Source organism: Homalodisca vitripennis, chromosome 7 (genome assembly GCF_021130785.1).
Source record: "Homalodisca vitripennis isolate AUS2020 chromosome 7, UT_GWSS_2.1, whole genome shotgun sequence".
NCBI lineage: Eukaryota > Metazoa > Arthropoda > Insecta > Hemiptera > Cicadellidae > Homalodisca > Homalodisca vitripennis.
The window spans coordinates 134493165-134514240 of record NC_060213.1 but is presented as its reverse complement, the minus strand read 5'-3'; the positions used below and the strand labels follow the sequence as shown (position 1 = coordinate 134514240).

The window sequence follows — 21076 nt, the reverse complement described above, 5'->3', positions numbered from 1 at the left end:
CCAAACTGAAATTTGGTCAAAATGTTTTTTCTCTTCCAAAAAAGTAACAACTTGTTCATAAATTATAATTTCAATCAATTTGGATACAACAGGTACAATTGAGACTGGGCGATAACTTTCAGGTTTATCTCTCGGACCTTTCTTGTAGATAGGACAAACTCTGGAGATTTTAAGCTCTTCAGGAAAATTTCCTTCTTTAAGTAAACAGTTTGACACATTTAGTAATAGGTTCGACAATAAGAGGTAGTATTTGCTTCAAAAGAGTATTAGACATGTAATAATAATCATTGCTGTAAGAATCACTCAAATGTTTTGCGGCCTTAAGAACATCATCTGTTGACACGAATTTCCACTCAAATAAGCTAATATTACTTAAACTAACTGGGCAAACATTTTTTAAGGAGAGCTTTAGTAGTAACAGCAGGTTTTTCGATGGCTTTTTTTGCTTCAACAACTGCTTCTATACAATAATTGTTAAACATATTTGGTGAGATCAAGGGCTCTTGGCCTTTTGCCATGTTACAGTTTTTCTTTATTAAGGACCAAGCTGCCTTACACTTGTTCTTGCTAGAATCTATTAGCTGACTGTTATAAGCTACTTTGGCAGCAGAAATGTTTATTGGTGTACTCTCTCTTTAGCACTTTCAGCTGATTTTTAACTGTATTACTACCAGTATTCTTGTACAAAAAATCAAGAGACAACAACCTATCCTTTAAAGTTGCCAAGTCAGATGTATACCAACTATTTCTCCCTTTCACACCATTTACTTCAAATTTAGGTCGTTTTTAAAATCAAAAAATAATTCAAAATATTAATCAAAATAGTAAAAAAACATGTGAACATTGCTGCTCCATTACAAAAACACTGTGCAGAAAACAGGGACCAGTTAACAAGATTAAGTCTATCAGTTAAACAAGACATACTTTTTCTAGGCAGGACAAATTTGTAAGAGGAATTTAGCCTTAAGTATACTATGTTGTTTAGATGAAGCTCCCTTTGCCATCGATCTATTTATGACCTTCAAATTAAATAAGCATGCCATCATGGTCAGTAAACGGAAAATTTTTGACAACATTACAATTTACATAGTCTAAACTACAATTTACAAAAACATTATCAAGACAGTTGTTACCTCTAGTAGGTGCAGAGTTCAAACAGTAGCAGTTAAATTGTCGAAGTAGATTAAGAAACTCAACTGCTGTGGTCTTTGTAGTAGTTACATCGAAATCAGCATTGAAGTCGCCACCTGCTATGACTGTGTAGTCATCCCATTTTGTCAGGTGTATAAAGAGATCTTCCAATGTACTGAGAAAATGTTTAGGGTCAGACCCAGGCGAGCGGTAGATGCAGATGATGATAAGCTTGAAATTGTCCACAATTGCTGCCGCTGCTTCAAAGTGTTCAACTCGGAACAGAATGATCCTAAATCTAATTCTCTGGTTTCCAAGTTATTTTTCACAAAAGATTGCCGCGCCACCTCTGATATGATCAGTTCTGCAATAATTTGCCGCACAATAATAATTCTCTGGGTGAGAATTCAAAAGTTCATCTTGACACAACCAATGTTCTGTGATACATATAAATGCGATCGGGGATAAGTCTAAGTTAAGATTTCACTATATAGTCCTCAAGAACGACAGTTTTTATTGTTAAGGCCCTGTATATTTAGGTACAAAAAACCAAGCAAACAGTTATCATTATTTGATTTCACGAGGCTAGAGTCATCTAACCTCTGCGATTGCCTAAAAAATTGCCTCTGAATTGCCTACGCAGTGGCACATACTCCTTAACGAGTATACCTTCTTCCCGGAACTCGGGATCCATGACTTGATCAAACTGTGAGTCCTTTACACCAATTTTAAAAGACTTGTATGTATCATATTTTTGTCTCCAACTCTAAACAAACAAAGTCCTCGATTTTAGAGTCTTTCAAGTATGTTTCAATATTTTCCTTGGCAACACTTGTATCCAAACGAGAGACAAACACCCAAGATCTCTTACTAGCAATTTTTAGTTTACTACTACCCCCCTGTTTTTATCCCAACAATAGTTATGAACCAATGGCAATATCCAAACAAGAGCAGTGGTGGGGGTTATCGTGACGGAAAATTCGGGGAATTATGACACCCCATCCAAGATGACAACATCTACAGATGTTAGACGCCAACACAGCTGATAATTGTACGTACGTACAAAGAGGAACTTAAAATTCTCTGAAGAATATTCACAGACATCTAAAATCATCCTTTGTAGACCTAGCACTAATCTAGGGGATAAACCTTCTCACTTCGCAAGACACTCCGGTTCCTAAGCTTTGTGTTCATTTGTTTACCTAATAATGTATCAAAATGCATTACTTGGTGAAGCCTTTGTTTTTTCTTGTTTCCTAATTTCTTTGTTACTAAATTGTTTTTACGATTCAATTATTTTGTATTTGGCCATATCTGTCACATACGCGTTTAAATAACCAAATATAAATATATAAAATAATAAGAGGAAATATTTTAATGGGCTATTGCAGAAACCCCCTATTAAATTACTACTTGTTTTAGAACAAGGTCTGACGGTTTCAATAACAAATTGAAATGTATTGGTAGGGGGGGGAAATTAGTTCACATTCAGTTTTATAATATAACAGCCGGTTATAATAGTACGACCTTAATTTTGTCCTACAAGAATGAAGTTGTAAAACTCAAACAGTTTAAGCTCTTATATCGAGTAGTATAAAAATGAAACTTATTATGCATGAAAACTATTTTTTTTTTCAAATGTTTTATATAGGGTGAATATTTTACAAGTATTTCCATGATAAAGTGCAAAAAATATTGAGATTTTTGTCAGTACTACAAAACTAAAATATTGAAAAATCTAACACAATTTTTGTTTGTATATTATATTTAAAATTAGACTTTCTCCGTAACTACATGACCAAAAACAAGGAAGTAATGTGTTTTAGGTTTACATAATGGTGCTAAAACTAAGATGTCAATACAGCCGGTTATTAGGCAGAAATAGCAGGGACATACACGGTTTTCTTTAAGATCCAATGAGATCGACTTTTACAGTTCGCAATTATATGAAATATTTGTGCTCAAACTTTATTGCTGCAACGCGAATTTCCTGCATTTTCAACGCCACGCCAAGCAAATTAAATGATGCGGGACTTTTAAACTACGATGGTTTGATATTATGGGATTCTGTTTAGAAGCCACCCTAGTTATGTTTTATTGACTTTCTCTTTGTATTGTTGCTCTGTCTAGGGCAGCTGAGTTGAGCTTTTTGTTTGGCTTTGCCATGTCTCTGCAGGACTCCATTTTGAAAAAATAGCTAGCTCTAGCTGCTGGTAATGGCTTCCCATAGTTGTCAATAGATTATTTGTATAGGGTTGTAGTTTCTTCATCGAGCGGTGGATGTATGTATTTCACTTAGATGTTTCTTTACGATAATTGTAATCTGTGAAACGATCAGTTTATTTAAGTAATAAGAATTCTTATTTCAAATCGGCTTATTGTACATTTTGAACCACATTTGATTTGTTTTGACAGTTGGATTTTGGTAGTTTAGACTTCTCCCCCTCCCTTATGAGATTGGTGTTGCTATAAACTTTGTTAGAGTGTGTATTACAATTAAGTACTGAAATTTAAATGTTAAAATAAATTGTTGAATTGCATCACATTGATAATAATTTGGACAAATTGGGGTCCCTTACTAGGCTATAATAGGTTTGATGTTAGTAGAGAGAAAGCTATTTTGATTATGAAATCTAAGCCCTGTGTTGTTCTCTCATGAATTGGATAGTTTTGCTATGATTTTTTATCTACCAGATAAATTAGCATATTGAAAATAAAGTACTTTAACTCATTGAGTGCCAATATCCTATTAAATGTTCTATAAAATTGTAAAATTAACTGTTGTATTTGCTATTAGCCTAATGATTTTGACATCCATAGTTATTGGTTAATAGACCGCACACAGATGCTATCCTTCCCAGTCTTGTACATCTCTGTTTGCTCGGAGCAGCGCCGACAGGTCTTGCCCTGCCTGTCTGGCTTTGCAGTTCTTGATGGATGGGCTGCTGAATAGCAAAATTTGATGGAGGCCAGGCAGGTCCTTTCACTCGTGTCAGGTGGTTCATTATAGTTCGTGTGACATTCTAAATTGTCTGAAAGTATTTTTATTGCTGAAAATTAATAAAGAACAACTAATTGAAGTTGTAAATGAGTTCTCCCTCCTCTACAATGCATGAGAAAGAACCGTGTGATCAGCAGTTGACGAAGAATGTTTGGCAGGTGTAATGGTTAAACCATTGAAACATTAAAATAAATACACATAATATCTAAACGTGATATCAACAAAATTAACGGGCAGGGCAGGATATGAGCCAGCTCCTTTCCTCTATTCATCCTCCTTAACTATACTACATATGGTTTTAAAGGTGAAATATGAGTACATTCCTTTATTATGGGGTTGTACCACATTACACCAGCTGCCTTAATATCTATAAAAGGCTGTACCTCGGAGTGTTCACTTGTGTTTGGTTTATACATCCTGGATTGCTACTTGCCCTCTTCCAGGAAGTTTAGCTAGTCTTCACAGCTTGGACCTTGGCTGGGTTGGCTTCTTGGTTTGGATTTGACTATTTGGGGGGAGATCACGCCCCTTTTAACTCTGATGTCCAATGTGTCGTAAAAATGGCGTCAACTCCCGACATCCATACGGTGCGTAGGCCTACGTTCACTTTTTATTATTTTACTGGCCACATATTGTACCAAATGATTTGTAATTCCAGACTTGTGTACAAATATGTATTGCATCGAGATATATTACTTCGTAAAGCTTAAACTTCATATTTTGTCAGTCTGTGATAGAGAAATTTCACTTTATCTCAGCTGACTGCTCACTGATTGTTGCAGACAGCTGTATTTCACTACGTTGTGAATATTCAACCTCGCTTTATGTTTTTAGGTTAAAATAGTATAAAGTAGGGCAGTTAAATAATTTTAGTTTGTTATTAATTTGATTTGAAAATTATTAAAATGAATCGTTCAAAGCTTCTGTAAGCAAAAATATACCAATTAGTAACTTAGTTGCGAGTGGTGTGGTTGTGATCAGTGGCTTAGCTATCTTGATAATTCTTCTATTTCTGTCCTTTCCTAGAAAATCAAGCGAAATCTTTCACTAGTCGTAGCTTGCTAACAAATATTTGCTAAATAACTTACAAAATAGCGTAGTTATGTGTTGTTTACATAACTCTTACATTTTTGTGTCAAAATGGTTTGGGATTTTTGGTACGTCGCTTGATAAATCATTAAAATGGGCGGATTTAAAAGGGTAAACAAATTCATAATCTCCATTTTTTAGACTTAGTTTGTTCTATATATAACACCTTAACTGCCGATCTCAATTTGCGTTGAACTGCCAAGCCGTGTTATCGTGTGTCAAACAGCTGTTTCACTGCACGACTCTTGGCAGCTGTAAGATGATACCCATTGACTACTAGTAGTATTTATTTGAACTACTACTACAAAGTCACAGTAGTGATGTTTAATTGCTACAACGGTCAACTAAGAAACTATCATGAAAGCACGATGAAGTTTACCTGGACATTAGAAGTAAAGCGTTATTGTTTTCTAGTTTTTTGAAATTGGGTTTTGAAGTTTCTACTGTACTGTAATCTTTTTATTTTCTAATTTTACTGTGATTCAGTCCGTATACAGGAATTGTTTGTAATAATAATAAGGACGTTTTATCAATTTTAGATTTTTTCAGATTCGTTGTTGTGAGTTAGGCATTTGGCAGAGTGTGATTTTTCAGAGAATGAGGGCGATCAGGATATGGATTCAATGTATTAACCACAATCTGACGTTTCTAATCAGGAGATTCTAGCGGCAGTTTGATGAATGAAAATGTTGCTGAAATTGATCATGATCGACTAGAAAAAAGTACATAGCCTATATGTGATGACTGTGGAGCAGCTCTGTGTGAGGCAAATAAACCCGACAGTATCATGTGACAGCACTGTTGAACACTGAAACAGAAACAGAAATCTTTATTTACTATCATCAAGATAGAAACAGGCGTCATGTAGGCTACATTATAAATAGAAAAGAGTCTATTTGCTTGCCAATTGCCATGGTCACTCTCTCCAGGTTAAAAATTCATTGACACTGTAGAAGGGTCTATCTGCCAGCCAAGATTTTTAATTTCCTCCTAAAAACTTTCAGCTCCAAGACCTTCAAGGATGCGGGTAAGGCATTGTAGAATTTTGCACCTGCGTAAGAAGGTTTTGATTCAAAGAGCTTCAAGCGATGGACCGGCAGGTTGAGGTCAGTTCCATGTCTGGTGCAGTGTGTGTGTGAACATCCTGATGTCGCTTATTTATTCCCAGGAGACAAGCTAGTGTTGTAGACTGGAAGATTATATATTTACAACGGTTAACAACTTCAGATGTTTAAAGACTGGCCGGCAACTATCTTGTATTTTCATTCCTTTTATGGTTCGGATGGCTCTCTTCTGTAAAATTAGAACTCGTTGTAAGTTATGTGCAGAGGTTCCACCCCATACCGAAACTCCATAGTACATGAGGCTCTCAAAAAGGGCATGGTAGGCTGTTAAAGCTGCCTCCTCTGTGCTGACAGATAATGTTCTTTTAATGGCGAAGACAGCTGTGGATAGCCTTTGACAGAGAACATCTATGTGCTCATTCCACTTAAAGATCTCCATCCAAGTGTAATCCAAGATGTTTAATTGAAGTGACAGCATCGATGTCGGGAAGGTTTTGAGACTTCATCCCTCTTGGTGCCAAAGGTAACCTGCTTGGTCTTGGAAGCATTGAACACAAGATCATGCCTTGCACAGTAGTCCACCGCCAAATTCAGGCCAATGTACGCGTTTATTTCGAGGCTTTCAACAGACTTCTGAGAAGTGAGTAGGACGGTTGTCGTCCGCGTACATGATGGCCCTACAATAAGGCTCCGTCACTGCAGGCAGGTCATTGGTGGACAGCACAAACAAGAGTGGGCCCAAGACCGAGCCCTGAGGAACCCCCCTCACCATGGGCCGAGAGTCTGATCTGGATGTGGATCTGATGCCTTTGATGGATTGAGCTATTTCAACCACTTGGTTTCTGTTAGAAAGATAAGATCGAAACCAACACAGTGCCGTATCTCGGAATACCAAGATGGTGTAATTTTGTCACAATCATATCATGGCTCAAACAATCAAAGGCCTTGCTCATGTCAACAAAAATGCCCACAAACACTATCTCCATTTTCTATGCCATCTACAATAAATTCAAACAAATCCACCAAGGCTGTGAGAGTGGACCTACCCTTTACAAAACCATGTTGTCTATCAGTGAGAAGATTGTTGATATTTAGGTGTTCAAGGATTCTAGATAGAACAATCCTCTCGAGGATCTTAGAGATAGTGGGATTAATGAGATGGGCCTGTAATTCCCTATTTCATGTTTACTGCCTTTTTTGAGAAGAGGAAAAACTCTGGCGGTTTTTAGTTTTTGTGGAAACACACCCTGGGCCAACGACAGCTGGATGACATGAAGCAAGGGTGGTAGAAGTTCATGTTTGGCTGCTTTCAGTATTTTTAGCTGAGACTCCATCCACTCCCGTTGAAGATTTAGGCTTCAATGAATCTATTGTAATTGCAAGCTCTTCAATTGATACGGGTTTTCAGGATATGTATAGTTTGTTCCACAGGGATTGCGTGAGTAGTTTCAGCTTGGTTATAAGAAGGGCTGCTATTATTTACTCTAATTGTTTCATCTGCTATTGTTGTAAAGTATCTGTTGAAGTGATTAGCTACGTCTGTAGCATTATCTACCACTCTTCCATTTACTTCAAGGTTTATGGCATTTACAGAAGACTCTTTGGACGATTTCTCTCACCATTGATTATTTGCCAAACAGCTTTGCTTTTATTCATAGATCGGCTAATGACAGATGCGCTATTTTCTTTTCTAAGAGACCTAAGTTTTAAGTCGTAGGCTTTTTTTTTTTTAGTCGAACAGCAGTTCTGTTTATCATTGTCTGAGTTATTCAGGATGTACTTCCTTTGAGCCTCCAAAAATTCCTCCTTCAATAGCTTTGCTTCTTCGTCGTAGCGTGCAGATATTTTGTAGTTGCGGTTTTGTCTAGACTTCTTCAGGGGGCAGTATATATCTAGATTAAAAAGTTAGAGTGTGAATTAGAGACTCATATGCGCCATCTGCATTGTCTGAACCAAAAACTCCAATCCAGTTCTCAGCTGCAAGATTTTGTTTTAGGTTGTGCAAATTTTCTGCATTGAGGTGACGACGAAGAGAAGATTCTGTTATTCGTTGTCTTGCTGGGAAAGTGAGGTGACAAAGCTGACACGTATGGTCTGAGATCGCTGTATGCATTATATCAACCTTAATAAGATTTGTACTGTACTGACGTTTGTACAAACGGCATCGATAGATGTTTGTGAAGATGCAGTAATCCTAGTTGCTGGGAGTTGAAGCCTCGTCAGGCTGTGTGAAGCCATAAGGTCGTTGAAAAGGGTTCTTTCAGGCAATGGCTGCAAGTTGTCGATATTGATGTCACCCATTAGAAGTACCTTGCCCTTGTCTGAAGATGGAAATGAGCCCAGTATATCTGACAGGAGCTCAAGTGCCCGAACGATAGTTTCTTGGCGTTTTATAGGAGGGCGATATACTCCTAGAATGTACAGAAATTTCTTTGCCACTCTCAACTTGATGGATACTCCTGCTACCTCACATATCAATGGTAGACTTTTACATTCCACGTTTAAATTAGCAGTTTCGTTTTCTAGGGTACATTTTTTATATATTGCGACACCCCCCTTTTGTTTGCCGATTTCTTCTCCCGAAGGCAGAAATCAAACTATAGCCAAGTAATCTGGTGTTAGTGATTAGGTTGTCGCTTTGTCCATGTTCAGTAATCACAACAATGTCTGGTGATAAAGAATGCAGAAGATGATTGAATCTATCAATCTTATTGCCAATCCTATCAACATTTTGGTGCAGCACAGTTAGATTTTTTGACGTGTCCATCTTGAATTTATGAAAAGACGTCTTCTCTGAGTAAACTTCTCTCTGGTTTTCTTCAATGGGCTCTTCCATAAAAAAGAAGTCTCTTGGTGGCATGGTTCTTGAACTGGTGTATCTAAATTCTCCTGACGCAGCAGGACCCAAATACAATGTCACCTGTTACCAGAGCAAACACCCACGTGCTTGGAGTCAGACAAGTGCCCCGTAGCTGGTCTGTCTTTTGTTTGGTTTTCTTTTCAAGAATTGTTCAAAATTACTTTCATAAAAGGCTTCAAGACACTCTTTTTTATCCAAGGGGACTGCAAACATTGGGGGTTTTATTTCCCAGTTTCAAAGCTGATTGTAAAGCTTTAAGCTCCGAGACAACGCCCAATCTTGTTTCAACATCTGGGAGAGGACTACTATTTACAACTGAGCTTGTTATGTTAGATTTCTTGTGTTTCAAGTTTTCTTGTTCAAGTATTGCATTTTTTTCATATATTTAGCTGCTTGTAAGGAAATGCTGAAAGCATTCTTTCTGTTTCTTGAGCTAACTTTTTTACGTTTTGTTGGTGTACAATTAGATGAAGCAGTAGTATTTGTATCAAACAAATCATAGGATAACTGCTTATTTTTCTATGACTGATTTAGTGTTCTGTGTATTGTTTTGGAGGGCTTCAAGTGCATTTTCAATTCTATCCTGCCTTATTTTAATTTTAGTCATTTCGAGGAGCAGAGAGGAGTTAGAACCATGAGCTGAAGATTCAGTAAAGTCTGTCTGTGTTTCAGTACTTCTGTAAATTTTGTCTGTTAAAGTAGGAGATAATTCAGCACTCTTTTTGAGTTGAAGTGAATTATTCTCTTTGAGTCAGTTTCTTTACTTGTCCTTCAAGTTTGGTAACAAGTTCTTCTTTCTCCTTGTCATAATACTCAAAAGTAGCAGTCAATTCCAGCCGCAGTTGATTTTCTTTTCCTAGTTGCACTTCTACTTCCTGAAGAGTTTCTGTGAGAGCTTTATTTCTGGAGATAAGAAGAGATTTATCGTTTTTCCTAGCTCTTCTATTTGTTGTTGAAAGTAGGTATTATTTTTAGTGTTTAACTCCGTGATTTTATTAGCCAGGTCAGCGTTGTACGATTTCATATTATGTAGTTCTTGTTTTAGCTTTTTGGTTTTCACAAAGGAGGGCACTCCCAGCTTCGGCAGCTAGAGTTAAGGATGATTCTAGAGCTTGTTCATCTTGCTCTTCATAGTCTTTTATTTTGTGTTCAATTACGTCTATATTTGTACTGCTGGAGTTTGTTTTACACATGTCACACTTCCAGAGATTGATTTCATTTTTTTGTTAAGTTGTTGAACTGATTGTTGGTCCAATTCAAACATTTAGAGTGATACCATTGTTTGCATTCTCCAGTGCAGAGGATCGCTTGATATCTTACTCCATTATTGCATATTCCACAAGGGTATTTACTTGTCATTTCAATAAATGTTTACAATAGTAGCAGTAATAATAGTGATTATATACAATTACTGCCTCGCCGACAGAGAACTGCCTTACCGACAGAAAAACTGCTTTAACCGACAGAAAAACTGCCTTACCGACAGAAAACTGCCTTAACCGACAGAAAAACTGCTTTGCCGACGAAAATCTGTCTTATCGACTAATTAGTTTGAACGATCGCACTGGGAGCGCTTGTTGCTTGGGCCAGCCTGATTTCGTTGTTGGAGTGAAATTTGTATCTCGTAGGTTGACAGATAAGGAACAGATGAATATCAGTTGGTTATAATCAGCTGATTGAGGTTAGTGTGTTTGACAACGAGTCAACCGTCCAATAAAAACCATGGGATAGACTTTATTGTTGATGAGTTAGCAACGTGTATTTTAAGTCTTCATCTTTGAAGATCAATTAATTAATAACGAGATGCTTGGATTAAAGTCATCAGATTATAATGGTCTGTTAAAATTGTGCGTTATATTAATAAAATATGGCAATTTATTTACACAATACCGGCCCCATAAATAACCGAAAACATGTGGATTACGTGACTGATGTAAGTACCGGTTCTTTGAATTGCTCTTGTGCATTTAAAACTTTGAAAATATTTTAAATGTTATGGTTCATAAAATTGTTAATACTTATCGGGAAAGATATTTGCAGTTCAGGTGATGAAAGTCCTTTTAGATTGTTAAAATTCTTCTTAGAAAACCACGCACTGACACAACACCACATTCACGTAATCCATGACGTCACACCACACTCAGCACTTCTTCTATGGGGCGGCCTATTGCCATGCCTTTAAGCCTCGAGAGCCTTTTGCGCACCCCGGAAGAACACCATAAGGTCTACCAGTCTATGATTCTAGCAGTTCCACAAACCTCCAGAAACAACCTATCAGGTCCTCCTGGGGAAATTCACCACCCTTGTCCTAACTACCAAAGATGGCATACCACTCCCTTGCTCTTGCAGGACAATCAAAGAGCAAGTGTTCGGCAGTTTCATCCTGCTCATCACATTCTACAGAGTGGATCCTCCCGAAGGATGCTGACTCTTGTGAAGATGCTTCCTCAGGTGGCCATGTCCCATGATCAGACATATAACCTGAGAAGACATCGATCTACTTAGTGAGAGAAGGTCCGACGCCACTCTGGAGGAAGGCGACTGTAGAACCATTCGGTACTTTGGGATTATACCGACCACACCCAGACATGAATCGTTATTTGACATTTTGCTTCTACTGATTACTAGATTAGCGTAGAACAATATTTCATCAATATAAAACAGGAATTGTCTTATCGCAAACCCCTCCCCACCCTCAGACAGAGGTCAAAGTCGAGCGGTCTAGTAGATAACGTGATTGCAGAGTCTCGCCGCCCGTTCAGCTGGTGCGTTGCTTTGTTGTACTTCCGTGTTTTACCTCTACATTTCTCCAAACACAAAAATTCAACAAAAACAAACATTACCAAACTAAAACTAAACTCTTTATTGAAAAAACACTCAAAACTTGTTTTTATTCTTGATCACACTCCGCCACCCAAAATGCGAGTGCCTCCGGCCATCAGCGCGGGCTTCGGCAGCACCATTTTCTGGTGCTGCCGAAGCCCGCGCTGATGTCGACGAAAGAAAAACATCCCTCGAGATAGTACCTATCAGTAAAATATCAAATTCTAGAGGGGCTGATCAGAAATATAAATTGAATTGTAATGGAAAGGCAATTATGTACCGTGCAAATCATGTGATGCCGCGCCCTGCCCTAATCGGGATTATCGAGAAAGATAAGATAACAGCGACAACAATACCGATCACAATACCGGGAAATGCTTGTAATTATGTAATTAAACAGTTGTGTTTTCGTTCTATCATGTTTGTTTCTATAAATTTATATTTTTGTGTTCTTCATACTGGTGTGGTCGGTATAATCCCAAAGTACCAACCATTCTGCTCATTCTCATGCCCGGATGCAACCTCCACCTTCTCTCATGTTCAGCGCGAACTCATTTCAAGACAGCCTCAAAGAATTCACACCTTGGAATGCCGCAGAATGGTTGAGAGCCATCATAATTGACGCTGAGCCCCGGTTGGCCAGGGCATCAGTTCTTCCATTCTCAGGGATCTCCTCATGACCAGGAACCCAACAAACAGTCACATTGTTGTTTCTGGCAAGGGAAGAAACGACTTGATAGCAATCCCAGACACTTGATTAAGGGGTTAACAATATATTGTACATCAAGTTCATATTGTACTATAGTATGGAGAATAAACATTTGGTGGCCGATAAATAATATACCATACAAATATATATATACACAAAAACCCATATATAACAAATCTGGCCATATATAACTTAAATGTGGGCTACCCTTAGATATCCAGGAGCACTAACCGCAAATGTTGAGATATTGGGGTAAAAATATTTTAAGTCTAGGTTACAATGAAAATGGATGTTGGAGTGGCTGTGGTTCCCTTAGTATGCAATAAGAGGAATAAGAAGAATTTGATTGAAATACGATAATTGTGAGCAATTATTGAGTCAATTTCAGTTTCTTTCGTATTTTAGTACGATGATCTTAGGCAATCTTTTAGAAACTAAGAAAGCCTATGGAAAATTATGTATCAGAAAGCTATCGTTGACGTTGCCATGGGGTAAGAAGAAGGATCAGAGTCCATGTTTTAACTTCTGTACGTGATTTTAAACTGTTCCAATTTCAGGTTATAGTAGTTTAAACTATCGTTTCTGATATAAACAATAGTTGTAAAGTTGTAAAGGAATAAAGCAAACTTAAATGGGGGCAGAAAGAAAAATTCAGATACAAACTGCGATAAGGGGTTCATTGATCAAATGCCAAAACACTTCTTTCCTTGTTGATTTAGGAACTTCTAAGTAGAGATTGAGACCTCGAATGATTTGAACTTGATTTTGATATAGTATTGATGGGTATTTCATTGTAATTAAACAAGGTAAGGTATACATTTATCTACTCATAATAGCCTAATTACGTAATATTCACCTGTATAACATAAACGTTTGGTATTGCGTAATACAAGTGTGAGAGAGACAGAAAATTACTTTTTTTATTCAATGTTTTTTGATGACTATTTTAAACTTATTTCTTCTTTCTGACATTTGTAATTAAATCTCAAATATTACAGTATTGTAAATGTTCCCTACGTAATATACTTCAATAGTAAAAGTATTGAACTTGAATAAGTATAGTAATAATAGAAAATTACTGATTAGGGTATGTCATGTGATATTGTATTAGTTATAAATTACAAAACTGGTGTTATTAGAAGCTACCAGGTGGTGTGTAAGGAGGGTACAGATAAAATTTACGAAGTTATTGGTATGTTAGTTTTGTTTATTTATTAAATCAATGAATGTTATGGTTATGTTAGTTTACATGATTTAGTACAATATAGAAAGTTATGGATGGTGAAATATAGTTGTGTTATTTTAAAATTTTCTTTTCCCATAACGGTATGATTTTCATTGCAAATAGATGGTAGTTATGGATATTATGGTTATATCGGCTACGTGAGTTTTTAATACTTGTTTGCTCATTTTTCAAGATGTTTTCTCCAGCTTGTACTGATGGAGTGGAGACATGATCAGACCCTCTAGAATTTTGGGTAGTTTGGTATTATCTGGAGGCCACTATTTGAGGTTTTGGGAACCTAAAAACGACATTAGAAATTTTACGTGCATTTATGTATTCTGAGCTTGAATTTAGGTACTATCTCGAGTTTTTACTTTTCTTGTTACACCAGAAGTGTGGGGAGGCCGACGCCTGCGCTGATGGCCAGGGGCATTTACGATCTGTACTTTTCCTACCTCAGATCATGTCCCAGATCGCCCAACTTTTCTGATGTCAGATAACTTTTCTTCATAAAAGAGGAACTATTTGGATACTATTCCCGAGATAGTATCAAAATTCAAGCTCAGATCACGAAGTATAAAGAACTTCAGTACTTCTAGTAACATATTTCTGGTAACCTAATCTAAACCTACTTATAACACATGATAACAAGTAGTAGATGGGGACAGAGTGGCCTGACATTGCTTCCTTTTGGGAAGCAGGAAATAAGAACCGATCGCCGTAGTGATGTGTAATTTTCACATTAAGTTAAATAAAGTCTGTTCTTTCTAATAATGTAATTTTTGTAGGTCGCCGGTAAGAAAACCTCTTCCAAAAAATAGTCGCCTCTGGATAATATCAAAGTACCCAATTTTGATTTGTTAAATGACCTCTACTAGGTTATCTCAAGAGATTTTTGTCATGCATTGCATCAGTGCAGGACAGGTGCTGCTGATATGAACTATTCTCAGCGGGTTTGAGTAATTGAATATGTTAATTTAGGTCAAAATCTAACTGCAATTGTTGTTATTTTTTTGTATCAAAAGATGGTTGAAATTACAATTAATACAAGATCACGTAACGAACAACTTACATAGATGTATTTCCCTGTGTGAGAAAAGTAATTTCAATCTTAATGTTCTTTAACTTTATTTGTTTGGAACTCTGTTCCTATCTACTACTTGTTAATGCACAATGAAAGCAGTTTTTGATTAGGTTATCATATTTATGTTATTAGTAGTACAAAGTTAAAGATAACCTTTACGAGCACTCAAGTGATCTAAGCTTGAATTTGGGTACTATCTCAAAGGATGTTTTTATTTTTTGCCCAGAAGTGCGGGGCACCGAGCCCGCACTGATGGCAAAGGGCATTTCTGATCTGTACTTTCCCCGGTCTCAAATCACATGCCAGATCGACCAACATGATCTGATGTAGAAAAAGTTGGATGATCTGGGACATCTTGTAAGGTTGGGAAAGTACCAATTGCAAATGTGGGCTCGGTGCCCTGCACTTCTGGCCAAAAAAATCAAAACATCCCTTAAGATAGAACCCAAGTTCAAGCTCAGATCACATGAGTGCTCGTTAACTTTTTACATAAGTATGTACCTACTTTTATAGCCTAATTACAAATACGAGTTAAGGACAGAATGGCCTCGCCGACATCGCTTCCTTCTGGAAGGCACTAAACAAGAACTGATTTTCATACTTGGTAAGTTTAGGAGTAGCGATACAGCTGTCATCAGTTTTTGGGAAACAGGGGCGGTTCTATTGGAATAGTCTATGGACGGCAGATTTTGGTATTCGCCTCTGGTTAAAATCAGTCGCTTACTTTGATATCGAGTTGTTTTTATTTATGATTTTGTATGTGAGTTCTTTTATTTATAATTAAATAATCATAATAAATACTGTCAACAGTTTTTTTTTTTTTTTTTTAACAAGCTCATGTTTGAAACGTTAAAGTACGTATATTTTGTAAAATTTCCTTATTGCCATATTTAGTTTTAGGGCACCTATCTGTTTTACTCAATCACGTAAAAACTACTAGACCTATTGTACTGAAATTTTACATGGACATTCTCAGAGGCTCAGGTTAACATATAGGCCTATTCATATTTCGAAAATCCCTCCGGGCTACGCTCCACTGGTCTCTAAAGTTGAGGAAAATCCCAGAAGAAAATGCCTTACAGCAAAGAAAATTGTATTGATTGAAAAAACCTGTTAAATGTAATCAACTGTTCTGTGTGAACATTGTTTTATGACAGCACAATCATATGTTTCATTAATTTAACTATTATTATGAATGTGTTTATATTTATAGTCTTGAAAGCAAAGAGGAAGCTTGATAGTAACAAAACTTCATGTTTTGATTTTTTCTGGAATCACTGTTGAGCACAGGGTATATCCAGATAAAAAGAGTTATGAATTTTAGGAAAAATGTACATTGCACTTAATGTTTTAGCAAATATTAAGTATGCAATCCTTGGTCAATACTGTAATGCAGACATATAAAACAAAGTTACTATTTAACTTTTACTATAATTTTAAAAACCTATAAAACCCTACTCGTCACTTTTTACATTTAAATAACTTCTCACTCGTCAAAGACGTTGGAAATATAAGTTACTCGAACCAGAAGTATTCATACTGTACAAAGTCTAAAATAATAGCCATTTAACAATTTTGCTTAACATCTGAAGCTTAACATCTGAAGACCATGTGAACAATGATTATAATATGTAGGCTACCTAAAATATGCCTTCTTCCATTTCTAAACTACAAGGAGCTCTGTTATCTATTAAATTTTAAATGCGATAACTGAAAATGTAAGAACTTTGACTCTAAGGATCGTCCGCACTGGCCAATTATCACTGAAATCACTGGTTATTCAATAAAATATCATTGAATATTAGAGAGAAATCTGAGTTATTTTATAGGTACTTTTAAAAACTGACTCATTCTCTGACTTCAAGGTTCTAAAACACTGTTTTCTAAACTTTATCAGGAGATTGGAATATCTTCCAGTGACTATCACTTATCTCCAGAGTGATTAGATTGTCATTTAAAAAGAATACAACCATGGTGTCCTTGTTTTAAAAACAAAAATTGTGTGTGAGATCACTGATAAATGCTACTTTATTATAAATATTCCACCTTTATTGAACAAAATCTAGGCCCTTTCAAACAGATAATATACTAAATAGTGTAAATAAAACATCTTAAACAAACAAAAAACTGTTTGGAAACCTATGTATATTCTGGAGACTATCCTCTACTGTATAACCAGAAACCATGTAAGACACATCTTCTGCATAGATTTTACACCAGATTGTTAATATACCTAATAAGTTTTATTAATAATTATACCGATCTCCAGAAAAATCTCATTATAAAAAAATGTATACTGAAACAAAGTTTAACATGGAAACAATATTAACACGCTCCTTGGATATTCAAATATAGCCTGTAGTAAAGAGAGTTCTTTTGTGCCATCTATGAAACAAGGCCTTCTATATTTTAAGATTACTCATGAAATAACAAATGTTGACTTTTCATTACACTCAATCGGATACTTCCAAACTCACTATGAAACCTGTATGATTCTGTATCATATCTGTGACACTGTTAATAGAGTGTATTGTCATCTAATATCTTATCATTGTTCTACACATTTCATTTGTCTAATGCAATTTAAATCAATTTCAACCTCAGTTAGATTATAAACTAAAGATGTTTAACTGCATACCGCTTATAAACTTTATTTTAGTGTTGTTTTATTATCTAAGACGTTCAATATGTGCCCTTTTTGCCAGAGCGTTTCCAAAAACTTTTCTTAGAAATAAATTTTCAATCTTGTAACACAAGCAATTTTATGCCCTTAATGACTTATTTCCAATTTACCACAACATCTGAACACTGTAGAAGTCTGAAAACATTAGGGTGCTTCTCATATAAATTAATGTTTTCATCCAGTTTACTTTCTCTCAAGACTAATAAATCAACTCAGTTTGACTATCTTTAACAGTTGTGTTACTAAAGTTACTGTGCTCTGGTGTCTCATCTGTTACATGATGAATTCTCGTAGTAAATCCCTAAAACTGTTCAAAGCTTGTTTTGGCAAAGTGTACTTTTTCTGACACTTTAATTTGGCTTGGAAATGTGGACTATGTGTCCTGACGGTTACAGGAACATATGATTTTGTTTACATGTTTATTACTGCAGCCTAGAGAAGAACGATTCAATGTATATTCCCGATCCTTCATCTGATTTGTTATTTTCTTGTTTAATAGATGTATTAGCTATTAGGATTGGCATAAATGACAGATTAGTTAGTAGAGAATGTGATGAGCTTTGACATCCACCACAACTGATTGGATAGGTTAGGAGGAGGGAGGGGCTAACTGCAAAGATTACAAGGAGGAGGGAGGGTCTAACTGCAAAGATTACAAGGAGGAGGGAGGGGCTAACTGCAAAGATTACAAGGAGGAGGGAGGGGCTAACTGCAAAGATTACAAGGAGGAGGAGGAGGGGCTAACTGCAAAGATTACAAGGAGGAGGGAGGGGCTAACTGCAAAGATTACAAGGAGGAGGGAGGGGCTAACTGCAAAGATTACAAGGAGGAGGGAGGGGCTAACTGCAAAGATTACAAGGAGGAGGGAGGGGCTAACTGCAAAGATTACAAGGAGGAGGGAGGCATTCATTAATGTATGGATATACAAGTCCTAACATTGAAATACTGCAATAGGTAGTAAAAGATTGCATATTAATAATAACCATTCCAATTCCGTTGTGCGTTCCTGGTGCTACTGGGCCGAATTAATATAGCCGATCTGCTACAGGAGAACATAACTGAAGTTATTTTAGTTTTACCAAATCCATTCAAACTTAACCTGTACACATTTTTCACTGTTATAAGGCTTATCAAATTCGTTATAAGGTTACATTACAAAAAATAACACTTATTTTTTCTGTAAGAGACACAGCATGTATATCCTGAAATGTTATAAATCATTATTGCAGTAGTTAATGCTATATAAATGAAGTAAAATAGAGTATTTAGCTTAAACAGTTAGGCCTATTGTGAAATTTCTATGATTTGTAGAGCAGGATGAATATGGTTTACTGTCATTGGAGCAAGATACAAAATGTTTCATAAATTTCCTCTAGGTAGCAGCACTATTCAGAGAAACACAGGGAGAATAAAAAAATCACTCTTGTCCATAAAACAAATAGTAAGTAATTTTAAAGAACAACGCTAGTTAGCACAAAGCAGACAAATAATAATATGGATTGAGTTGCTTTGTGGGTGGTTACGGCACAATGAGTTAGTTGAACGGGATAGCATTAAACATTATCCAATAAAAGATTTGCAATTGATGTTTTAATTTGAGTACGATGTTTGTTTCAGAGTAAAATGTAACAAAGATGGTGCACGGTCCTAGCACAGTGTACTCTTACGATTTCTGGCAGACCTGCAATGATCCTCAAGTCTGGCTCAGCTGTCTCATGCCCAACGGAGTCTGCATTCCTCTCGAAGTCAGCAGAAATGCAACTCTCCATGAAATCAAAGAGGTGCGTTGAAACGAATTTATAAGCAGTTGATTTTCAAAAAGCCTATGAGTTTGCTCTGAAAATTTGTAGACCACTGTAAGTCACTTTAGTTTTTTGGTTGATAATTTTTACAAAGTTACTTGGTACTCCTTACCAAATCAACTATCTTCTTCTGTAATGTTGAAATTCAAATTTTAAGTGTTCGTTAACACTTTGACAACCTAATGACATGGCCTATAAAGAGTTTTATAGATGAATTATCGAGTTAACATGCAATTATCGATCGTTGTTGGTAAGTTTTCTTTCTTATGCAGTAGATACCCTCTTAACCGGCCATTACAGGACTGAACCCCCTTGGCCGGTTAATCCGATGAACATAACCTTAATTGGTATACTGTATACGTACCAACTATGTAATACTGTACCGGTAAAAAATAAACAAATATATATTTAATTCAAAAGGTTATTTTACTGAAAACCTAATTACTTTTTATATTTTAAAGAACAGTGGTATGTAGAATACGTAATAACAATAGAGTAATACTGTACTACATTGTATAAGAAAAATATAAAAGTAAAACTTACATTTTGTTTCCGAAGTATGTTAATTTTAGACACAGAAACAGAACAGTACATTAAATATACGGTAAATACAAAAAGAAATCTGTTATTTTCTTTCATGTTTTCTTCTCCATCGTCTTTATGAAGGCATAGTGTAACAGGTCAAATTACGACATTTGAATATTCGCTGGGAATTGGCAGACTGTGACGTCAGTGAATCACATGTTGTCGGAATTGAAGTTTATTTAACTAATAACGAAGAAATTTATTGAACTTTCTTATTGGCAAGATGGCGACCAATACCATGATGAGCAACATGGTACAACAACGTGCCACTGGTGACAAAAAGGCGTACAACTACATGGTGAGTCAACAACACTAAAGAACCGACTCACAACAAATTGACGCAGTCAAGTTAAAGGGCTTTCAGCAAATTACAGCAGTCAACGTGGGGGTGACACACATCAAATTGGCACCACAACGCGGGACTCACAACAATAGTCTCTCCACTTTTTAATGAACATCACATCTACAACTGTCGACGGGTCTTGCTGGCTCAATATACATTGCGACCAACTGAAGTGCTTTTCTCTCCTCTTCGTGACTGATTTTTTTCTGCTTCATCGTCTTCGTCTTAGTCCTCTGGAATGCCTTGTTCACTTGCCTCCTCAACGACTTTTTCTACGATTTGATTGTCACCCTATCATTTACATTTTTCTCTTCAAGATGATCATCACTAGTACTCAATGAATGAAAAAACATTGCCTCTTCTTGTAAAAGTGGTCCAGTTATTGGAGTTCCTCTTCGCCGCTCCTGCATAAACCAAAGCTATAACGCATTGTCAACCTCATCTCATTTGTTTCTTTTTTAATGTTCGTCGATTCATCAACAACTTTTCTGGTTCGACACTAGTACAAAAATCCTGTAAGGATTTGCAATTACGTCGCCAATCACTGACAGTGCTTTTCCCGACATTAAGTTCGGCACATATCTTTTTCACTGATTTGCCTTTGTCAATTCGCTGGATCGCATTGAGCTTTTCTTTTACAGTTTAAAACGTTTCTTTTACGTTTTCTTTCACTAAAT

General features: G+C 36.4%; 1 protein-coding gene across 1 annotated transcript in view; it reads left to right on the top strand.

The window, feature by feature from the left end:
- Nucleotides 1-3299: 3299 nt before the first annotated feature.
- The window catches only part of LOC124366359 (phosphatidylinositol 4,5-bisphosphate 3-kinase catalytic subunit delta isoform), a 53444-nt gene continuing 35667 nt past the window's right edge, over nt 3300-21076 (top strand). Inside the window, exons 1-2 of the mRNA XM_046822856.1 lie at nt 3300-3413; nt 19287-19450. Of these exons, the coding sequence (XP_046678812.1) occupies nt 19304-19450 (147 nt within the window). The 5' untranslated portion in view covers nt 3300-3413; nt 19287-19303. The remainder of the gene's footprint in view (nt 3414-19286; nt 19451-21076) is intronic.